We start from the raw sequence: 15,853 nt of genomic DNA, 5'->3' as shown, positions 1-15,853 counted from the left end.
TACAGTTCTACTAACCACAGAAGTTAGTGAAGAGACCTAAAAATAGCGATGAGGTGTCGTATCTCGGGATGCGTATAAGCTCATTGCTTTAAATACATGATGGACATGCGGTTGTTTGTAACTGTACCTCTGTGAATTGATTATATTATATTCGCTCTAATAGAGGTGTGATTTATCTAATATTTTAACACGTTTTGAAATGAACTTCACTTTTTTTACCCTTACTTAGCTAGGAATCATGTAGAGTAGTAAACTGAGTCGCTGGTATCAGTGCTATCTGCATGTTCTTGCTCACTGGACTCTGAAGCTAGAGATGGAGTACTTTCTTGGTCAGTGCGTATTACTTCTGCCTCTATCGGTGCTGGTCCCAATATGTGGTGTTTGAGAGCCCGGTGCATCATGAATATATCCGACGTTTTGCCCAGCACAGGTTCCAACATTGCATCTGATATGATTTGCCTCTTGTCATCCGGATTTTGTAAGTTATGTTCTTTAATATATTTCCATAAATTTCGAACTATCTCTGTTCTCGATTGATAATGTGTTCCGATTACAGCTTGGAGCTCTGGCGTCACTGTCATCTTGATGTGAATCATACTCTTTTTACTGTTGGTAACTTTTAGTTTCAGCTTGGGCTTCTGTACTTTCGTGACTGTTATGCCTTCTTTCTTTAACTCTGCTTCCTTCAGAGTCTGTTTTATCACATTTATATACCTTCGATTCTCTGTCATAACTTTATCGGTACTGATGTCCTTCACCTTGGGCTTCTCTGTTACATTCTTGAAGGCTTCCAATTTCTTGTCTACCAAAGTTCGAAGGTTCAGGTCAAATGACTTGATGTTGAGGCTAAACACTTCGTTTAGTTGAGCTCTCAGGGAGTTTAGAGATACTTCTTCATCGCAGTACGTCAAGACCGCATCAATCATCGATTCGTACTCTTCACTAATGTATTGTGGAGCCATGTATAATGCAATAAATCTGGAATAAATACCTGAATTAATGTTTAAAATTGTTTTTCAATCAGCACTAAATCCTCTTAACCATTTAGATGAAATGGCTCAACTTACTGTAAAGCTTTTTAAACTTCTGTTACTCACCAAAGAAATTATTGGTGACCCGATGATATACATTCCAGTTAGGATCAGTTATGTTGGGAATTTGAATTTCTAATATACAAAAAATATGTAAACTATATCTACTCGATGTTGTAATGCTTTGAAATGTGTAATGAGATACCTCTACCTGAATGTAAGTAATCTCATTTTTGAAGAAAACGTAACTTATATCTGTGGCTCAACGATTTGAGAGCACTTGGTTTTTGGAATACCTGTCATAGTTATGGATCTATTGTCCCATAGCGTTCTTCAAGTTTTTCTTCTGCTGCCTCTCGTTCTTCTTCACTAGACGCTTACGCTCAGCTCTGTTCAACGATCTTGGATCTATCAGCTCATTCTCAGTGCCCTTGGTGTCGTCATCGACTTCGACCAACCATTGGTCATCCAGCTTCTTGTTAATACCGTTGTAACCCCACTTAGGAGCCCACTTGCCCGTAGCTTCATCGAAAACCATCTTGCCCGCTCTCTCCTTTGGCTTGATACCTTTCTTAGCCGCAAACTTCTGCCACTTGGTAAGAGCCTTTGGCTTAGGCAATGGCTTCTCTCTTGGTAGCTCAGAAGATGGCTCAGGCAATTGCAATAGCGCAACAGTAGCACCTTGGCCACTGTTACCACCTGTGTGCTCAGTAGTCTTCTTAATTGGCAACGAAAGCAGCTGGTTGATCAAGAGCTGCACATTGTCACGCGTTACACTTTTGATAACTTCCTCACGCTTCGCATTTGAACTGTCCACATCGTTCCTGTCAATGACATTGGTATCAAATACACTCAGGTTACCCAAATCATACGTCACTGGGATTGGCTTCTCCACCGTAACTGGCAAATTCTTATACTCTGACATCGTCCTGCTTGTACTAGTTCTTCTCACTGTTATGTCTTCGCCAATAACTCAAATACAAACATATCAGATATATAAAGCCAATATTTTGACTAACTTTTGTATGCGATGCGATGCGATGAGCTTTGCAGCTCATCGCAAAACAAAAATTTTCAGTAACGTAACTGGTGATGTTGCGTTAGAAGCATAATAAACCGTATTTTTGACTAAAAAGCAGTAGTTATTCTATTAATATTTACGCTGTTGCTATGAAAGACAGTATCTGATATATTGCATGATAAGTGTCTATATGTATTACTTCATCATACTCTTGAGACCTGCAACGGTCTTTTCGATCGAGACATCCAGGTAGTTCTTCTTGATCCTGAGTGCCTTGGCCTGCTCTTCGAGGGTCTTCTCGTCGGTTCCCAGGTCCTTGATGTAAGAATCCTTGTCCTGTAGCACAAAGGCTCTGCCACATGACCTCCACACAGTCTCTGTAGGGTACGACTCCAGCTCTTTGGCGGTGGCCTGTGCGAATTTCTGCTGTCTCTCTAGCTGGCTCAGCTGTTGCTCTACTATCTCCAATTGGCCCTTGTTCATGCGGAGCGTGGTGGCCATCTCCTGTGCTTGTGTAGACATATCCGTTGTTATATGTATCGGTAGTTTTATGTGTCAGTAGCTCAGGCCCTCTAACACGGGAGGGAAGCTTTAACTTCTTTAAAGTTCAAATCAACTCGTCTTTTCAAAAACTTAAATGAAGTTGACCAGACTCTAAGAGTTGAAGGCTCTGTTCAAGTGAGGGATACTACAGATAGCGAGCGATGTTGAAGGTATACAGGAGGTTAAGTTATTGGCGTTTGCATATAGGACGCACCAGGTTTTACCATGCCAGTAGTAGAGCCTCGCCGCTGGGGGTTGATAGCTCCATTGAGAACAACTTGAAGACTGAGACGAATAAGTTGAGCAAGACAGGACAGAAATTCTGGGACCAGGTTGGGTTAGATTTTGGCGGCGATAAGATCACTGTTCAATTAGATTCTAAGCCGTTGAGGACTCCGCTGGGAAATAACTTGGCCATTGACCATGATCGGAAAGTTCTAGGGCTGATGTTAAAGAAAGAATGGAGTAACTTGCAAGAAGTGGCCAGTAAGAAATTCTCCTTACCACTTACATCGCTTGTCTCAAGATGCATTGACTTGGAGACCACCAGTAATGCGGATTGTGACCCCGAAGCTGTCGCAAAGATCGGCGGTGACACCACTGTTATAAAGAATCAACTACTTAGATACATGGACACTGATACATTACTTGTGTTTTCACCGGCTAAGGAATTTGAAGGTGCCTTGAGGGAGGAGCAGGACAAGTTGTACTTGCCCATCATCAAGAAGATAGAGGAGTTTTTGGGGCAATACTCATCTTCAGATAAACAATTGACACTTCAAATCTTGGATGCGGATGTTCATGGTTTACGTGGGAATGTGCAATCTCAAGAGGTTAAGGATGCAGCAATGAACTACATGGACTCACTATCCCCTTGGGACCTTGCAGTGTTTGAGAAGACTGTATTGACAACGAAATCTTTCATATGTGGTATCTTATTAATGGAAAGCATGACTAAGAAATCCACTCATAAAGAATTGGTCAAATCCCTTGATGAAATTATACGCTTAGCTACGTTGGAGACAATATTCCAAGTTGAAAGATGGGGTGAGGTGGAAGACACACATGATGTGGACAAGAGAGACATCCATAGAAAGATCTCATCTGCCGCTATAGTTGCATTCAAGAATTGATAGTTTGTGCAAAAAAAAAACAACTCGCAGTTGATACATTATGTAATTAGTAACTAAAAAAAAGTCTTGTAAGTAAAAATAATATAACAAATGCATTCCATCAAAAGTGTAATGATGCCTTTATAAACTGGGTGTAAAGTAAATTAGGAAGAAAGAAAACAGCGCTCTATCAGAGTTTTGGGTATATAGTAAATTTTGACTTGGGATAATGTTTGCCTTATCTCATAGCTCAATGAATCCCAAACACGAGAATTATTCGATCTATCCCATATGCGAAAACTTGTACATTACATCCAGGTCACTTGTGCAAGAAATTCTTTCCTTACACTTAGCTAGGGATGCGATGAAGTCGCCAGTGGAGTAACCGGAGTCACCACCGTCGATCTTGTTGTCCTTGATGTTCAAGTTTGTTGGGTCCTCAACGGGGCTGGCCAATGTTTTCCGTTTTACCAGTAATGTGCGGTCCAGCAATTCTGGGTGCCAGTTTAGGACATGGCCGTACTGTGTGTAGATGTCATCCCAATGGTAATCTCTGACCAATGGGTCGTTTAAGTAGTCTAAGAACATTTTGCCGTGCAAGCTGTTGGCGACGATGAATGCAGAAAGATCTAGTACACCATTATCGTGTTGTGGGAATACCAGATCTGGTTGTTGAGCCAGTTTGGCAGGGACGTTTCTGCCGTTGTAGTGTTGTAGGATCGGCAATACCTGTTTGTTGGCCTCCACAGTAGGTTGATGCAGAATTAGTTTCTGTAGAGGAATTTCTGAGTTCATGATCAGCGATGTCTGGTCTAGGAATAAAAAGTATTTTGCGTATGGGAAGGCGTGAATTGCTGCTCTCATGATAGAGGCCTTCATTAATTGGTAGCTTGGGGCGACTTCCTGGATCGACATCTCTGTGACGAACTCTTGTGCCCAGCGGACGTATATACCGTACTTGTGTCTCTGGGCGTAGTCCACTCTGTTCTGCACAATCTTGACTATTGTGTCCCTGTCGAAGTTGTCGAAATCCACCAGAGTCACGACCACGAACTCGGGGCTCTCGTTTTTCTTTGGGAATATAAGCTTTCCGTGGTCCAGGAAGGACTTCTTGACCAGCAGCACTTGGTCGGTGGTCTTCTTCTTCTCCTCGTCGGAGAACGGCTTGTCCTCCGGCTTGATTACGAACCTCTTAGTGCCGTCCATCTCCATCCGCAGTATGAACAGGCCTCTGATCCCGATCTCCTTCAGCACAGGGGCGTGCTCCACATGCGGGAAGATCAGCGGGCTGGAAGAAATAACCTCGTTCTGGTAGGCACCGTGCTCCGGCGGGTACGTCACGGGCGCCCGCATACCATTGGGCATGAACGTGGACACCAGCAGGTACATCACGACCACGAAAAACACAAGCATGGGCATCACCGTGTACCGGTTGCGCTTCTTCTTCGACACGTACCGCCCGTCATTCAGGTCCATATCCGAGACCCCCAGCCCCAGGTACTTGCGCACCACATCCAGCGGGTTACCGATCCCGAGAGCCATAAGCTCACCGTGGTTCTGGCTGGGCCTCCTCTTCTTCGCAGTCAACGACCTAGGCTTCAGCGACATCCTTGTGGATCTGTTTTTGTATGTTCAGGAGACTGTTTTTTTTTGTACCAATAAATGAGTATACGTGTGTTTCCAAACAGGTATCAGAAAATTGGTATGTATAATAACAACTCCCCCCCAACAGCAATACCAGATGCCCAGGACTAAGTAGGTAGCCCTCTTTCTCATTATAATAAAACAAAAAAAGACTGCCATTTCAGCCAGATTTTGAGAAATTGATCCATTTTTCACGTATATAAGGATACACGTGGAACGTGAAACGTACTGTGTGATGCCTGTATCACATTATATACGTCGCATCACCTGGTCTACGTTTACCATGATTAACAACACACACTCTATACGTCACATCACATGTACTTGCGTTCAATATGATATTCCCGTGTATCACATGATCAGCAGTTCCGTTTATCGTTACAGTCGCGTTCCTTAAGAAGGCGTAAATACCGTCTGCGTGTCTGTCTGCGTGTCTGTCTGCGTGTTTGTTTGTGTCTGCGTGTCTGTCTGTGGGTCTTACGGAGCCCTTTATTTTTTCACGCTTCTACTGGGAATTCCAATTCACTTGCGATGACGAAACGCAGAAAATCGCAGAAACTTGCAAAAAAAAGTTGCAAAAAAAAAGTTGCAAAATAATTTTTCAATTGTAGTATTAAAACCAGTGGTGTGTTTATATTTTGAATAGTATTTGCAAAGGTTTGGCATTATTGGCGTTGCATCAGAAGATTGATACGCAATGGCACTAAGTTATGAATACGATGAAGGGAGCGAGACGTGGCCGTTCTTTCTGCTGACTTTGCTGCTGATGGTGCTGGTGCCGATGACCATACGTCAGTTGTACAAGCTGACCAAGAGCACGGATGCGGTGAGCGAGCTCGGTGAGAACAAGGAGTTGCAGGACAAGTACACGGAGCTGAACAAGGAGCTCGAGAGTTCTAGTGTTAGAAAGTTCAGGGAGCAGTGGGCTACGAAGCTTATGGACCCCGGCAACGGGTTGTTCTCATTCACCAACTTGATGCTGTTTATCGGGTGGGTGTCTGTCGCGTTGCTGATCCAGCGTATCGCGGCCAACACGGAGACGATCACGCAGTCTATGGCCCAGATGTTTGACCCTTACGACCTGCTGGGTATCTCCCCTAGCGCATCAGACAAGGACATCAAGTCCGCGTATAGGAGGCTGTCCCTGAAGTTCCACCCGGATAAGATGTCGAAGGAGCTGTCCGCAGAGGAGAGAACAGCCATGGAAGAGATGTACGTGCAGATCTCCAAGGCCCACGAGGCACTTACTGACCCTATAGTGAGGGAGAACTACCTGAAGTACGGCCACCCTGACGGTCCACAGTCCACTACCCACGGTATCGCCATCCCAAGCTTCATGGTCTCCGGGTCCGCCTCACCTCTGCTTGTGATCTTCTACGTGTCTTTGCTGGGTGTCGTGCTGCCATACTTGGTCGGTAAGTGGTGGACCAGAACCCAGTCCTACACCAGAAAGAACATCCATGTCAACACCGCTTCGTACTTGGTCGATAGATTGGTCAATTACAAGCCATCAGAGATCGTCACCGTGAACTTGATCGTCCAATGGATCTCACACGCGCAGGAGTTCAAGAATTTTTACCCTAACCTAAACAGCAAGGATTTCGAGAAATTGCTACAGGACCACATCCACCGTCGTGACAGCGGCTCAGAGGAGAAGAACCAGATCAAATACAGAATCGTCTCCAAGTGTCATTCTATCTTGCATGGCCTGCTTGACATCGCAGCTGGTTTCAGAAACCTGGACGTCGCTATCAGTACTTTGGACACGTTCAAGTGTATTGTCCAAGCCTTGCCAAATACCAACAACGGTGAAATTCTACAATTGCCAAACGTTGACAAAGAGGTATTCGAGAAGGCTGCAGCTAAGGAAAACGTTCACACTCTGGGCAAACTGTTCACTTTTGAAGATAAGAAGATTGGCGAAATACTGGGTATTGAGGATAAACAGTTGCTACAGCAGACATTGTCCGTAGCTTCCAACATCCCATTTTTGAAATTGATCAGAGCAGATTTTGTTGTTCCTGGTGAACCTGCTGTGACTCCATCTTCCACCCCATACATCTCTTTGAAAGTGCTTGTGCGCTCCGCAAAGCAAAAACTGATCCCAACAGAGAAATTCCCAGCTGAAATGCTTGAGGAAAAGACTGATTTTGAATCTCTAAGAGATCCATTTGCCTCCATGCTAGAACAACCGCTAGTTCCACAAACTTTGTCCCCACACTTCCCTGTCGAAAGGAAATCCTCTTGGGTGGCATTCCTATGTTTCCAAAAGGACTTAAAGATTCTACAAACTCCAGTGAACATTGACCGCCTGTCTTTCAAGAACTTATCCAAGCATTTGGACAAAAGAGAGATCAAAGAACTTGGAAAGGACTTCAATGCCGAGGACTGGGAGATTGGTACCATCAAAATCCCATTAAGTCAACCAGCCCCACCAAAGCCAGAGACTGTGTACTTCAGAATTGTTCTCAAGAACACCGATTACTTTGGCCCAGACTTAGATTTCACCATGACCATGAATGTCCAGGATGAAGCTCACGTCTCAAAGCCAACCATTGAAGAAGAACTAGAGAAAGACATCGCTCAAGAATACGACTCCAGTGATGAAGACGAAGACGAAAGTGATGTAGATGACGAAGATGAAAGCGATAGTGATTACACAGATATTGACACTGACACAGAAGCTGAGTCAGATTCTGATTGAAAACTATAGCATTTAACTAGTCATGTTCATCGTAACGTTGTTTTGTAATTTTTTGACCTCATCCGTTCGTGATCAATAAAATGTGAATTTCACGCATATGTTTTGATTCCTATGTACACTACAATAGAAATTGTGTTTTTGCTGGCATTTGAATACAAGTATGATACATAAATATATATTTTAATAGCACACAACAAATTATACTACATTAATAACGTCACTTGTTGGTTTCCACTTTTTTATATTTTGGTGTCAAGATAAAGTCCCAATTAGAGATATTTCCAATAATAATCATACATGAAATTCATTGAAAAAAGTGAGAACTAAGTCAAACCCATAACTTCTAAAGAGCTAAACTCTATGAACATACGATAGCTTCCATCTTATCATCAAAGATTAGAAATAGTGTTTAAGTCAATCAGAATCTACTAGAACTAAGTGAACATTTACTAGTCATAAGGGTAGTGTGCTCGTGGAATTGGGACTCTAAATTAAGATGTCGAAGCTAATACCATTGACACTAGCAAATTCAAGGGCAGTAAATTTGTCTGTTAGGTGGACTAGTACAATCAATCGTAGTACTAAGACAAACGGCTCCAGGGATCCACAAAGTACTGCTGCAAAAGGAAAATCGGTGAACGAATTCATACAGAAAGTATTAAAACTGAAGGACATAAAGAGTGTTGCACCTGAATCAGCATTATATTCAGTTCTATCCGACATAGGTGCAAAGCATGGCTTGAAAGATATCAAAAACAAGAAAACGTTTGCTAATCTGCAATTACTGCTCCTGCAGAAGAGAATTTCCGATGGTGAAATCTCAGAGTGTCTCACAAAATTGGATAACCATAAAGAAATCACTAACATTGTTAGTCCAATCCATCCAAATGCAAAGCAACCAATCAAGAAGAAAGTGATCCATGTCAATCTAAAACCTTCAACAGCTAAACCGAATCACAACTTGGACGATGATACTATTTCAAGTGGACTGGCAAGAAAATCCGCTGATCAATCCAAAGTAGCTGGTAAATCAACAAAAGGGGATATAGATATCAAAGCGCTAGAAAACTACCTGGATCTAATTGAATTAAGGGAAAAGCAAAAGCAGAATATGCAAAATATGACCAAGCGTGCCTATAAATGGGATGAAGTTACTAGTAATGTGGGTGTTTCACCCGGAAAGATGATTTTTGGTTCAGACATAAATACAACTACTAAATCAAATATAAAGATACGAAGAATGACTAATAAAATTGCTACTGTAACTGGGTTCCTGAATAAAAGTAAAAAAAGATATAAGCCCATTTTGATCTACGACCTTTCATCAAAAGAGACAACAAACAAATTATTAGGAAAGAATTTTAATTTATTTAATGTTAATCACACTGACTTATTTGGGATAATCAATGCAGCACACTTTCCACCCGAGGAAATACTGGGACTTATAAGTAAATTTGAAGATGACGGGTGGAAGTTGATTGGTAATATTCACGATAAGGAATACTGTGTTGTATTTCAAGGTGATGAATCAAAGTTGATAGTTGATAACAAACCTAATATCTTGATTCCTACTGCATTGATGTTGGTTGGTTTTGGCTCTTTGTATTATTATTACGTCAATTATTATGACGAGGAACAGTCTAAAGTAGAAGAGGACAATTAAACTTTTCCCGACATATGTACATAAAATCAATTACTCTGTAAATATTCGATGCATAACACACGCCCTGCCCAATTAAGAAGACCTGATAATAAGCCAAGAGATGGATGTATTGCCTTTAAAAAATACCTCCTATTCATTTGATTAAATTAAATAATTATTAAAGCATACGTATTATTATTAATCTTTGTTGAAATTAGCAAAGTGGTTAACTAGTTCCAATTCGGTTGCCAAAGTATCGTACCTGTAATTAATTCTAATATTTGGAACATTTGTCTTTCCGACATCATTACCTTCAACACCTGGCAGTTCGTAATCCTTACCAATCCAATGCTTCTTAATTTGAGCTTCCCAACCACTCTGTAGAACAGAGTTTCTAGCTAGCTCACACATGTCAACATTGGAAAGCTTATAGATTTGTGCAGCTACAGAATACTCTTCAATTAAAGGTTCCCTAGTGTAAGAAAATTGCAATGGATCATCCGTAGACAACGAAACATTCAATCCTCTCTTGAAATAGTGTGGGAAAGGATTCTTGTCGTAAGTCAAGAACAAAGCGTTGTTAGACAATGGAGACATTGCAATACCAACCTGGTCAAGGAAGTACAAATATTGAACAAAAGGTACTTTTCTCAACAGAATACCATGAGAAATACTTTGAGACAACAAGTATGCTGAAACCAAATGCTCAGGATCACCAGCTTCACCACAATGTGGTCTTAAAACTAAAGTGTTAAATCCTCTCTTGGCTCTCCATTGGTTCAAAGAGGCCATGTTAGAATATAGGTAGTATAAGTAGTAAGAATATGGTGGATTTTGTGGAGAGTCCCATAGAGAGGGCTTTGGATACTTTCTGTGGAAACGACGATCAACTTTGGACTCATCGTCAACAGAATCAAATCCGATAACTCTTTGCAAGAATACGTGAAGCTTTGGATGAGATTTTGGATTCTTGGTAACTTCAAATAATGGTTGAAAGATGTTTGTGCAGATATCTTGGAAAGTCTTCACAGTATCGGTCTTCTTGTAGATGTCGTATAGACGTGGAATTTGGATCAACCAACGGACATTGTGAGAGATGACCTTATTATCAATCACCCACGATGCCAACTTGTCCCATTCGTCAAGGGATCTACCATACACAGAGATTCTATATTCACAGTTTTGGTATTTTGAGTTTTCTAGATCGGAGAGTACTTGTTGAGTAATCTCTGCCAGATAAGAACCATTGATATAGTTGTTAGTTTTCAAGAAAATTTCTCTTAGACGCGATTCTCCGATTGGGTTATATTTCAAGTTGAATTTGTCGAATCTATGGAAGGTGTCCTTGTGTGCGTGCATATCTAGGGTATCAATCGATAGATCGTAACCTGATAAGTTCAAAGAACGGAACACTTCGTCCAAGGTCAATACTTTACCATCTCTGAAGATAACTTTTTCGTCCTTACAATGTCTTAACTTGTACTTGATAAAACGCAGCAAATGCTTTTGATTCATACATGCTGAGTGGTGAACGTGAGTGTCCACTTTTCTGACATTGTAAAAATCTCTATGAGGATTTCTCTTGGAGACACTGGTTTCTTGGTACTCATTCAACAGATAGTATAGGTTCCATCTAGCTTCTAAGTATTGCAATCTTCTGAAAGCAAATGACTTTGCTGGACCATCAGAAGAGATGCCTACCATTTTCTCAAGATCCTTGTAGTAGTCACGCAAAGATGGAATATTAGCAAGAATCTCATCTTCTTTGCCAGGTTTGTGAACGTAGTAGGAGTCGTCATCGTTGGTACCGAAGTCCCACTCTGTATCTTCACCAGGGATTTCGCATTCGTTGAAATCAAATACCTCTGCGTCTGGCTTGTTGGTAACAGCAATGACAGTCTTAGTCTCAGCGTTGTAAGAGGGCTTTGGTGGTGGAGGGTATATCTCCCAATCTTGAGAGTTCTTAGGGTTTTGGCTGTTGTATTGCAAAGACAATGATTGGTATTTGGTTCTCAAATCACGGCATTCTTGAACTTTAGTGTACAGATCAACCAGTTCTGGGGATGGATCCTCGAGGATTTGTTGCGAGGCGTCATCGGACAGCATCCCCATCTTGTACAAGGGGGTCTTATCCCTGACAGAGTCGTCTGTGATCTTGTTAACGATCTCAGCTTTGCTCAATGGCGCATCTGGCAAAGTGTGCCTTGCATTAGAAGACAGAGTCCTGTTCTTTTTACCTTGGCCTTGGCCATTACCGTTGGCACCCATCATAGTAGGGTGGTGTGGTTGCGGCAAGAACCCCGACGAACTCAGATCCTCTTGGTCGACAGCGACATGCTTCGAACTGTTCTCAAAGATCTTCCTGCCCTCGTGGTAAGAGAAATGCGCATCAGAACCGCCGCTTTCTTCATCCCTACTGACTTGTGGCTCATCAACACTCAAACCGTCCTTGTCCTTGCGATCATCCATAAACATAGAGCTCCTGCCGTCGTTAGAAGGCGTAGCCTCCAGTGATAAATCAGACATTGCTTCTCGTTAATGCTTCGCAATTGGGAGTATTCGAGGTGAGTTGCGAAGTTACCGTCTAGTTTGCAAGTACAGTTCGCTGATATACTAGGGGGTGGGCAGCAAGCGATGAGGTGGGTGTGAGTAAAGAAAAAATTCTTAACGTTGCAGATTACTTACCCCGGATCGAAACCTGTTGCGCAGTGCAATATCATCGAAGCTACTGGCGCACAATGGCCACTCTACAATACACTACAAATATTAAAATATTAATTTAGACCTACTGTAACTCTTGCCAATACGCACAGCATCGACAGCTAATGCTAGTTGCGCCGAAAGAGCTGCAGGAGTGGTGGCCTTTTAGGGCTAAGAATCTATGATTAGGGTTTCAGGGGGGAGGAGTACCTCTAGTTTTAGGGCTTGAGGATTGTGGTCAGGAAACCCTAATATGCATTTTGTACGCTTAAGTCACATGACCAAACTAATGTATCAGTGAAGTTTGAATGTGAGTAGTATCAAGGTGTCAAATGTCGTTACAGATCTTCTACTCGCACTCTGGGTACTTCTAGAGCTTCGTGCTAGTTACTTTGCAGCCTGTTTCTGGGAATGGTTTGCAAAATAGAACTGTCCCCAGCAAGCATCTTCTTGTGTGATTGACCTAATGGCTTTGGTTCGATTCATAATAGTGTGTGAATGTTGAGCACCCTTTGAAGGTATATGTAACGTAAATAAATATGGGGGCCCTTCCACTGATCTGCCCCGTCTCTATGCACCTCTTCTGTATGTACCGATGGGCCTTCTGCATTACTCCGATGCGGATCATGTTATTGTGTTACCCAATTAGGAAAAATCTTTAATTTTCCTAATAATAGGCCACAAAGCAATTTGCGATGAGCTTGCAAATTGTTGGATTTGCATTCTCAACAACATGTGCATATATAAAGGACTGGGACTCCGTTTGCTTGTCTTTCTATATTGGTCTACTGTGGCTAAGGAGAGCAACGATAAGATGGTGACGAACATACTGGTTCCTGGTTTTAAGCCCGAGTCGCTGACCGTGGCCAAATTAAGGAGGGTTCTGACAGAACATGGGGTCGAGTACCCTGCTAATGCCAAGAAGGCCGAGCTGGCGAAGTTATTTAAGAAGCACATCAAGCCGAAGATTCCTGAGATGCGTAAGAAAGAGAAAGGTGTGCGGGCTAGCAGTGACGGTATCTCCAGAATTACTTCCAAGAAGAAGACTATGAAGGAAATAAGGAAAGCACAGGCTAAGCAAAAGGTTGTACCTGAACCTAAGGAGAGCTCAGAGAGCGCAAGTGATAGTGAAAGCGATACTGAAAGCAGCTCTTCCACTGCTAGCGATAGCTCCAGCGCAAGTTCAAGCTCAAGTTCAAGCTCAAGTTCCAGTAATAGCTCCAGCTCATATGAAATGGAACAGGATGACACAGTTGAAACCGAAAATGAGTTCCAAACCGCTAGGTCAAAGAGGAAAGCTGAACAAGAAGTAGAAGAATTGGAAAAAGTAGAGAAGAAACCCGAAGAGCCAGTTCACTTGGATTTCTCCTACAAGAAACAGAAAGGGAATGAATTGGACCACTTAAAATCGATAAAAGTCAGTGATAAGATGGCGAGTCTGATTAACAATGCAATTTCAGATATGGAGAAGGAGAAGGATAAAGAAAATAAGGATGTCAGCATGCATGATGGCAATGACAGTGAACCGTCCAGCAGTAGCAACTTAATCTCTGATCAGGGTGCCCCCAAAGAGTCTGACGCACAACCACACACTAGTGGGACTGATATGTATAATGCCTTCATCAAAGAGGATACACCTAGTGATACTGCACCTGAAGTGGAAGAACAAACGACACAAGTAAAAAACGAAAATTCCTCAACGGAAGATTTTGGTAACGAAGCCCAGCCCCTGGACAACTCAAATGATATCTCTTTGACTTCTAAAACAACTGTACAAAATCCTTTCGCCGATACATCAAACTCAAGCATCCAAGAGATCAACATATCCAGGCCTCAAGTAGATAATTCATTCAGCAACACCATTAACTCTGACAATGTATTCATTGGCAAACTCAAATCCGAAAACAGCTTTCTATTTGATGACCATGAAGAGGTCGCTGAAGAGCCTGAGGTCAAAACAATTCAGATTGAGGAAGTTGAATCTGTTGATGACGAAGCTAGTGAGTCTGATCTAGTTAAAGAGTCAACAGAAGAGATAATGAACCCTCCACCAAAAAAGTCGAGTTTTGTATGCAAGGCTTTGAAGCTTTTATTAAAATTGATTCTTCTAATTGTGGCGGGTGCCTTAATTGCTATTATCATAAACTTAGCTGTCTGGTATAGGGAACAGTCTATTATGGTTGGTTATTGTGGACAAGAACGTGAAGGTAGATCAGAGTACTTCGAAAAGCTGAATTTACCATATAGAGATGAGGTTGAATCCTTTTTAGAGCCATACAAACCAGAATGTCAAGAATGTCCTGAGCATGGCCTGTGCTATCCAAATTTAGAACTAAGATGTAAACCCGGCTACAGGTTGCAAAATTCTTTGTACAGTTTGAATGGACTAATACCTATTGGTGCATCATGCGAGAAAGATGATGAGAGGGAAAGAATGATTTCTGAGATTGTTGCAAAGGCACTTGAATTACTCAGGATTAAAAATGCACAAGTCGAATGTGGTGAATCCAGTGACGATATCGAAAGCGGTATAACAGAAGAGATTGTATATCAAATTTTTGAGGAATCAAAAAAAGACTGGATAAGTGAAGAACAATTTAACGAATTATGGTCTTCTGTGATAAAACAATTGGAGAAAGAACCTGAAATTACTATGAGGCAAGTGAGTATCATACCATTTTTTATTTAATATCTTTATGATGATCAAAATTTACTAACATCTATTCCTAACGACTAAATTGAGTCAAACATTCAAACACAGTTTTGAATTTATGGATTTTTTCTACAGCTACCAGCCAATAGACATAGAGAACAGATTAAGCCAAGATATAAAAGTAAAACCAATGACAATCAAAGACAGAAAGAATCTATTCCAGAAAGGAGAGAACGTGAAAACTTCATTCTTCGGTCATCATCCAAGAAGTATATAAGCTTGGGGTGTCATTTCGAGAATGAATTGCATCAAACCATTATGAAATACCGTAAGATTATTTTAATAGTACTTGGATTTATAATTTCCATTGCGGTGATTAGGTATAGAATAAAAACTTATTTTGAACAGAAGAAGAAAATTGCCAATTATACCAATGAAGTTATAGAGCTTCTGAAAGACAAGAAAGCTACAGATAAAGGTGATGCTTTCATAAGTTCTGTACATTTGCGTGATTATATATTGGATGGGAAAGGTAGTACTAAAACTAAAAATAAACTTTGGGAAGAAATACTAAAAAAATTAAACCAAAATACCAATATTAAATCTTCTCTTATGGAAGTTCATGGTGATATGATGAAATGTTTGGAATGGGTTGGTCCGACTGATGTTAAAAGAAAGATTAAACCAGATGGAATTAACGAGAATCAATAATTTTTATAAGTGAATGCAACTTCGTTCTAATGCTGTTTGGTAATTGTTTTATATGGTCAATATTGTATATATAGTTCAGTTCTCAAAATTAA

General features: G+C 41.3%; 9 protein-coding genes across 9 annotated transcripts; 4 read left to right on the top strand and 5 right to left on the bottom strand.

The window, feature by feature from the left end:
* Positions 1 to 236: 236 nt before the first annotated feature.
* Positions 237 to 962, bottom strand: GVI51_G07403 (SWIB/MDM2 domain-containing protein; the record flags this gene model as incomplete). Its single annotated transcript, XM_446690.1, has 1 exon — positions 237 to 962. One exon carries the CDS (start codon positions 960 to 962, stop codon positions 237 to 239), a length of 726 nt encoding a protein of 241 aa, XP_446690.1.
* Positions 963 to 1,344: 382 nt separating this feature from the next.
* RRS1 (ribosome biogenesis protein RRS1) lies at positions 1,345 to 1,956 on the bottom strand (the record flags this gene model as incomplete). The annotated part of the gene is made up of 1 exon (XM_446689.1): positions 1,345 to 1,956. The coding sequence occupies one exon, from the start codon at positions 1,954 to 1,956 to the stop codon at positions 1,345 to 1,347; it is 612 nt and encodes a 203-aa protein (XP_446689.1).
* A 291-nt stretch (positions 1,957 to 2,247) lies between these two features.
* Positions 2,248 to 2,574, bottom strand: PFD1 (prefolding complex chaperone subunit; the record flags this gene model as incomplete). The annotated part of the gene is made up of 1 exon (XM_002999500.1): positions 2,248 to 2,574. One exon carries the CDS (start codon positions 2,572 to 2,574, stop codon positions 2,248 to 2,250), a length of 327 nt encoding a protein of 108 aa, XP_002999546.1.
* A 182-nt stretch (positions 2,575 to 2,756) lies between these two features.
* Positions 2,757 to 3,728, top strand: ATP12 (ATP synthase complex assembly protein ATP12; the record flags this gene model as incomplete). The annotated part of the gene is made up of 1 exon (XM_446688.1): positions 2,757 to 3,728. One exon carries the CDS (start codon positions 2,757 to 2,759, stop codon positions 3,726 to 3,728), a length of 972 nt encoding a protein of 323 aa, XP_446688.1.
* A 261-nt stretch (positions 3,729 to 3,989) lies between these two features.
* MNN11 (alpha-1,6-mannosyltransferase) lies at positions 3,990 to 5,315 on the bottom strand (the record flags this gene model as incomplete). The annotated part of the gene is made up of 1 exon (XM_446687.1): positions 3,990 to 5,315. One exon carries the CDS (start codon positions 5,313 to 5,315, stop codon positions 3,990 to 3,992), a length of 1,326 nt encoding a protein of 441 aa, XP_446687.1.
* A 733-nt stretch (positions 5,316 to 6,048) lies between these two features.
* Positions 6,049 to 8,055, top strand: SEC63 (protein-transporting protein SEC63; the record flags this gene model as incomplete). Its single annotated transcript, XM_446686.1, has 1 exon — positions 6,049 to 8,055. One exon carries the CDS (start codon positions 6,049 to 6,051, stop codon positions 8,053 to 8,055), a length of 2,007 nt encoding a protein of 668 aa, XP_446686.1.
* A 496-nt stretch (positions 8,056 to 8,551) lies between these two features.
* Positions 8,552 to 9,718, top strand: MRX4 (Mrx4p; the record flags this gene model as incomplete). The annotated part of the gene is made up of 1 exon (XM_446685.1): positions 8,552 to 9,718. The coding sequence occupies one exon, from the start codon at positions 8,552 to 8,554 to the stop codon at positions 9,716 to 9,718; it is 1,167 nt and encodes a 388-aa protein (XP_446685.1).
* A 177-nt stretch (positions 9,719 to 9,895) lies between these two features.
* AMD1 (AMP deaminase) lies at positions 9,896 to 12,223 on the bottom strand (the record flags this gene model as incomplete). The annotated part of the gene is made up of 1 exon (XM_446684.2): positions 9,896 to 12,223. The coding sequence occupies one exon, from the start codon at positions 12,221 to 12,223 to the stop codon at positions 9,896 to 9,898; it is 2,328 nt and encodes a 775-aa protein (XP_446684.2).
* Positions 12,224 to 13,211: 988 nt separating this feature from the next.
* Positions 13,212 to 15,761, top strand: SRC1 (Src1p; the record flags this gene model as incomplete). Its single annotated transcript, XM_446683.1, has 2 exons — positions 13,212 to 15,063; positions 15,193 to 15,761. 2 exons carry the CDS (start codon positions 13,212 to 13,214, stop codon positions 15,759 to 15,761), a joined length of 2,421 nt encoding a protein of 806 aa, XP_446683.1.
* Positions 15,762 to 15,853: the final 92 nt, after the last annotated feature.

The sequence above is a fragment of the Nakaseomyces glabratus genome, chromosome G (genome assembly GCF_010111755.1).
Source record: "Nakaseomyces glabratus chromosome G, complete sequence".
NCBI classification, from domain to species: domain Eukaryota; kingdom Fungi; phylum Ascomycota; class Saccharomycetes; order Saccharomycetales; family Saccharomycetaceae; genus Nakaseomyces; species Nakaseomyces glabratus.
Note: the sequence above shows the minus strand (reverse complement) of the source record. Positions and strands in the feature narration are given on the sequence as shown.